The sequence below is a fragment of the Amia ocellicauda genome, chromosome 18 (genome assembly GCF_036373705.1).
Source record: "Amia ocellicauda isolate fAmiCal2 chromosome 18, fAmiCal2.hap1, whole genome shotgun sequence".
Classification (NCBI taxonomy): Eukaryota; Metazoa; Chordata; class Actinopteri; order Amiiformes; family Amiidae; genus Amia; species Amia ocellicauda.
Window position 1 is genome coordinate 7,872,901 of NC_089867.1, and position 6,112 is coordinate 7,879,012.

At 36.8% G+C, this 6,112-nt stretch overlaps 1 protein-coding gene across 1 annotated transcript; it reads left to right on the top strand.

Annotated features, from left to right (window-relative positions):
- The first annotated feature begins 799 nt into the window (after positions 1-799).
- On the top strand, positions 800-5,456 carry ndufs6 (NADH:ubiquinone oxidoreductase subunit S6). The gene is made up of 4 exons (XM_066690858.1): positions 800-983; positions 2,489-2,542; positions 4,873-4,995; positions 5,311-5,456. The coding sequence occupies exons 1-4, from the start codon at positions 834-836 to the stop codon at positions 5,377-5,379; spliced, it is 396 nt and encodes a 131-aa protein (XP_066546955.1). The 5' UTR covers positions 800-833; the 3' UTR covers positions 5,380-5,456.
- The last annotated feature ends 656 nt before the right edge of the window (positions 5,457-6,112 follow it).

The following is a 6,112-nucleotide window of genomic DNA, read 5'->3' on the forward strand; positions in this document are numbered from 1 at the left end:
GAAGCCTTTACAAGCATTGCATTTATTTACCTGTGTCTGACTAAAACGCATTTCTTCTACATTGATTGTGGAGCACCCTTTGTATAGGTTGGGTATACAAACACACACCCACAAGCCTCCTGCACTCAAATGCCAATCATATTACTACGTTTACGTTATGCCACATATTTAGGCTGCAACCGTTGTGTAGATTCAAAGAAATAACATAAACCAGTAGTGTGAATCATTGCTTCAAGAGCAGCACACATGCGTATTTCGCAAGTGATGCATTCAACAGCACTGCTGTCTTTACTGATGCTATGGCGTTACATGTTGTAGTGATAGCAGCAGCACTGTAGGCCTTGCCACACTTGGTTCCTATCACAGCGGTCTATAACTTAAGAAATAATCTTTAAGCCATCTTATGCTAGCGTGCATGCTGTAGTAAACCGTACAAACCTTCACCCACTTTAAGCAGCAATCCTGATCAGCAGATATTAATAATATTGTCCCCTTGCAGACTCGGCCTGGAGAGCAGCGTGTCACCTGCCTGACTTTGAGCCCGGGGAAAGTCACAACGCAGACTTCCGCCGGGTCCTCGAACCCGCCCACTTCCATCTGCAGTTCAGTTTGGCCTTGACTGAAGTTGTACTATACGGCATAGTTTATGTTATCTAATTAATTTTTCAACTATCAATGTATTTATTTATTGATGTGAGTTCTTCACTTGAACAAACAAACAGTTTATGTATTTTCGAGGTTGTAATCTCCTAGCACTAGGACCCAGAAACCCTGCTGTCTTAAAAAAAGGGCCAAGGTGCGCAAAGGCTTCTGGGTGAGGAAAGTGGGCAAACATGGCGGCTTCCATGCAGAGGCTCTTGTCCTTCATAAACATTAAAAACGCCAGATATATTTTGGCTCCACTTAGGGTCTCGGTCGTTCCTGCCTGTCGATACAGTGCTAATGTATCCACTACCGGGGAGAAAATAACTCACACGGGACAGGTAATGCCAAACGAACAGCAACACCACAAAAAAAAAAAAAAAACAGATTGGATGACTTCTCTGTTGTGATAACGTTAGTATAAATAACGAATATAATATCCGAAAGTTTGTTTTCAAATACGCTGTATATGTGTTTTAACTATGTTCTGCGAAATCAGTGGCTTTTGTAGTGTGTTGTAGTGTAACTGTTAAATATATATTATTAGCTAATTGAAAGCTTAGATCAAATCTGATAAATTATGGATATTAATCTGAAAGCATTGCGTACTAATTTAGTGTCATAGACTATCAAATATTGAAGAGTAGGCTACTTGGCTAGTCCTTTAATGTACATTTAATGAAACCTGAACAAATCCCTTTTAGATAATATACAATGCACATCTTTTATTCATGTTTCAGTAACTGTGGTCATGATGGAAGTGGTGTCTTAAAGATACCTTTAAGATGCATATACCAGCATTGAAAGCCAGCTGTTATGATAATCAAGAAACAATATGTGAAATCAACTGGTTTACACTTCGCTCATTTAATCTAAGAAAGTGTAATGTAAGCATCTGAAAGCTGGTATAATGTTCATAAGCTCCCATATCGTGTTACTTAAAAAGTTTTCTCCAACAAACAACGACAGTTTTTGACCAGTCTAGTGGCCAATTCCAGCTAAAAATAAAGATTGTTGAAGATGCACTGTAAAAATAGGTTTCTGTTTTCTTACATATTTTATGGCCTGTTTTCCAAGCTAATTCAATTTAAATTTGACTACTAATGTATCTGCTAATTTGGAAGAGTTAAGATTCTATGTTCTTGTGTTATTTTCTCATGATTTTTAATACATATTGAAAGGTTTATGTGCAATAGCAGTATTTTGAAATACTAGGTATATACATTTGTATATTACCTTGCACGACATCCAGATTGATGCTTTTCATTTTCAGCCTTCTGACTCTATCCTGCAGTTAGTAGAAACTCTTAATTAAGTCATACAATCCCATTTAGTTGAATATACAAGTAATTGTGGTGTTAGATGAAGCAGACATGATACTAAAAGCTAAACATTAACTTTATTACTGATTTAAGAGGGTGTGTTGAATCACCTGTAGCAGTCAGGTGCGCTGAAGCTCAAGCCAGTGATTTAGTCCAGTTGAACAACATGTATTTTTAAACCAACCAAAACTAAGCGTCAGAATGTACAGTCTTAATATGAGACTGCATTCATTAGTCATCATTTAAATTGAATCTGAGAAAATACCCATAAAACTAAACCTCTATTGTCTAGTAGTGGTGGTCTTCTATATAAAGTTTACAACCATTTGAATTTCTGGGGGTTAACATTTTCATTTAATTTAAAATCTGTTGACATCTTAATAATGTTGGAAGTGTGTTTGATATACATGTAAATCCAAGACTGAGTTTTTAAGTTGGAAAAAGATTTACAAAAGCACCAAATCACTTGAGAATCACACTGTGCTCTATGCCTGCCAATATAAGTGAGCTACTTATTGTTTTAGGTGTATGATGACACGGACTTTAGACGAGCCAGATTCATCGGAAGGCAGAAAGAGGTAATCGGTATTTTCATTAATTACACTTAATTGCTTATGTTTTGGATTTCAATGTAAAATACATTAAAAATGAATAAGCATGGAGAATTTAATTTGAATCATATGTGATTTACAGGGGAATTATTTTTGTTTTACTTGGCAAATGGGACTTACAATTGTTACAAAATATCACATTATTTTTTACATACAATCACCCAGTTATACAGCTGGGTTTTACTGGAGCAATTTAGGTAGAGTATGTTGCTCAATGGTAAACCAGCAGTGTCCCCCACCTGGGATTGAACTCAAATCTAAATAGCAAACCTAAGATGAAACAGTAAATTGTTACATTGGAAGAGAGATTTGCAATATTTGGTAAAAACAAGTCAGACATAATTCAAAACAAAAATTAAAATACATTATTTAAATTGAGATTTTAGTTATTTTAATTGTCATTGTGTGAATAATAGATGTAAGGGTTTAAATGTATTCCCAGGATTTGTCTCCTAAATATTTTTTGGTGAAAGAATTTTGAACTTTGAACTTCTATTTTAAAATGGTTCCTTGGACACTGACAACATAAACCCTTTTACATATCATTGTTAACAAAACTTGCTCTTGTAATATTAATATGTGGTCAGCAGTATTATGCAGTTTTGAGCTGGGTGAAGCTTCAGTTACCCACAAATATGCAGGATCCTGTTTTTAAACGAATGCACATCAATACAATGCGATGGATCTGCCCAACTCTTAACTGGACGGTCGGAAATTGCTCCTGAACGCCCCGACATTACGAAGTGGAGACAATTGCTCGGACTGTTTAAAGTACCTTTCTGGTTCCTCGATATTAGCTTTCAGACCTGAATATTACATTTCTGGCAGTGCTTCACAGTAGAATGGGCTATATTTTATGTACATTTACATTAATTCTGAATTGCATTGACGAGGCCCGCGGGGTCACATCGGTGCTTGTATAACTGACAGTGGTTTTTAGGGTACTTGTCAGTCGAGAACGACGGAGCGGAAAGTGCCCATCTAAACACTTGAAGCTGGGCCTTTCAGAAGCCTAGATTGGTGCCTTGATGTCTGTTAGCATAACCTGCGAGGTTACTGGCGGTGTCATTCATTCAGACATTGCATTACTGTAAATGGTAACACATTCATTGTGTGGACAGTTCTCTTGTCAGTCAGCTGCTGATGGGAGCAGTGCATCATCTCGCTGCTTATCTCGCTTGATGAAAGCATGTCACCAGCACAACTTTTCTTTTGGAGAATATGATCTGTTTTGATACATGTGTGTGTTTTTTTTCCCCCTCTTTTGTCATCTTCTATCAACACAATAGCGCTCTCATCTTCTCCCAGTTATATTTTGAGCATGTGTTGCCAAGTTAAATGGGTCTCCCAATTTTTTATTTTTTTTTCGCCCACAATTTTTCTTTTCAAAAGGCACTCTTGTGTGACAGTTAGTTGTCACTGATCTACTGATGGGCAGAGTATGTTATCTGTTCTGGATGGATGTTTCCGCAAGCTTGAAGGAAAGCAGACATTGAAGCCGGCCTATTTCCTAGTGGGCTGCCGAAGCACGTCTGCTCAATTTGCATTCATTTTTATGATTGCTCTGTGGCTTGCACTGCTGGAAAGACGTCCAGCACATTGCCTTTTCCTCTGGAGGACACTCTAGGTACAATTGAACTGTTCAATTGTGGGGGGAAGAATTAAAGAAAATACACTTGAGTATCCAATTGTGTAACTTTGTATATACAATTGAAGGCAAATGTATTGGCATCCCTCTTTTGAAACCATGATATTCACAAATGCATTTAATTACTGTTGTTTATTATTTATCAGTGGCATATTTTACAATTTGAATGACTCATCCTAGCAGAACAAAATGCAGTTTATCAAACTGATTTTAAACATGCAGCACTGCAGATGTATATATTGTCATGTCTGATATGATCTCGGGCTATCTGGGATCTTTACTTCTACTGTGAATGTTTTCATAATTGATGTAGTTGGATACAGACCAACACCTTTAATCTATCCAGACAGCGATCACCTTCATTGATTGGCAATCCTGTTAAGTTATGGTTGTCCAATGCCCAAATCCAGCAGGTTTTATGGGTAACCCTTAATTCATCCATTTATAAAGGACCAGACCGGCCTTGTTTGAAAAAGGGACTTTCTTAATTGATCAATAACTAATGCATGTTCCCAGTCTTTAAAAACTGGTGATTTAGTATGATCTATAATCCTCACTGCATTGGGGCTCTTCAGCTACAGGGCAGCTGTGATGTGTAAAGAACTGAGGAGCGTCCAGACTATATTAATGAGATTTCTTGTAATTGCAGGTCAATGAAAGCTTTGCCATAAACCTGGTGTCAGAGGAGCCAGTCAAAGAGGTGGAGAGCAGAGTGGTCTCCTGTGATGGGGGAGGAGGAGCTCTCGGACACCCCCGGGTCTTCATTAATCTGGTAATTTGGATGCTGCTTTCTGTGGATGTACTGCGTTTACTTTGTGGTCTTGCAGTACTTCCATTTATCATCTGTTAGTTTACATGTTTGTTTAATATTACAGATCACTGTGACAGGAGATCAGTGTTCTGACAGTGCAACATCTTGGAAAGAAATTAATCAGGGGGAAAGAGAATCGATCTTCATAAAATTAGTCATATTTGTATCCACCTCCTTCATCTCATAATGTAGTGCATTAGTTGACGTGACTGGGATAATAATAATGACTCGTATTTGAAGTGTTCATGTTTGCTTTTTTTTTTTTTCTTTTCTTAGGATAAAGATACTAAAGTGGGGACGTGTGGCTATTGTGGGCTTCGATTTCAGCAGAAGCATCATCACTGAAGCGCTTGCATTGCCTTTTTTTGTTGTTAGTAGTTACCAGATCTCTACGTGCATAATAAATTATTTCCTAAACTGAATCGTTGTTGTTGTTGTTGTTTAAATAAAGGTTAAACTTTCCAACAAAAACAGTAAAACATATTTCATGACAGACGTTTATTCATTTTTATTTTATTTTGAATTTATAATTTGTGTTCATTATAGTATTTTCAATACGATTTTTCAATTGTATTTCATGCAGAAACCCATACCATGCTTTGTATATCATATTTTTGTAGTAATCCAATTATTTTGATTGTGTTAAAACCACAGCCAATAGTGTTTAGTGATTGACAATTTGAACGGTCTGTTAGTCTCTCTCTGGCTTTTGTTTAACCTCTTGCCATTTGAATCCCAAACAATGGCCTCTCATTACATTTTACAGCTCAGATGGGGAAATTAAAGGGTCAATTTCTTACTATACTTGCACATAAGATTTAGGGATTTGAAATGGTACATTTTCAGTAAACGGGCATCTCCATTTTTGAAATAACCCATTTAAAGACCGCTTCCTGAAACTACAAAGAAACCATGCTAAAACAATTATGTGACTATAATTTTATTAAGGTTATGTGGTATTGAAGCATTAGATTTTACTTCTTAAATATGGCTTCCCCACCACAAAAACAAACGCATCCAATGGTCCAGTTTGGTGCAATTTCAGATGCAAACAAGCATTTAATCATTTTATATGCGT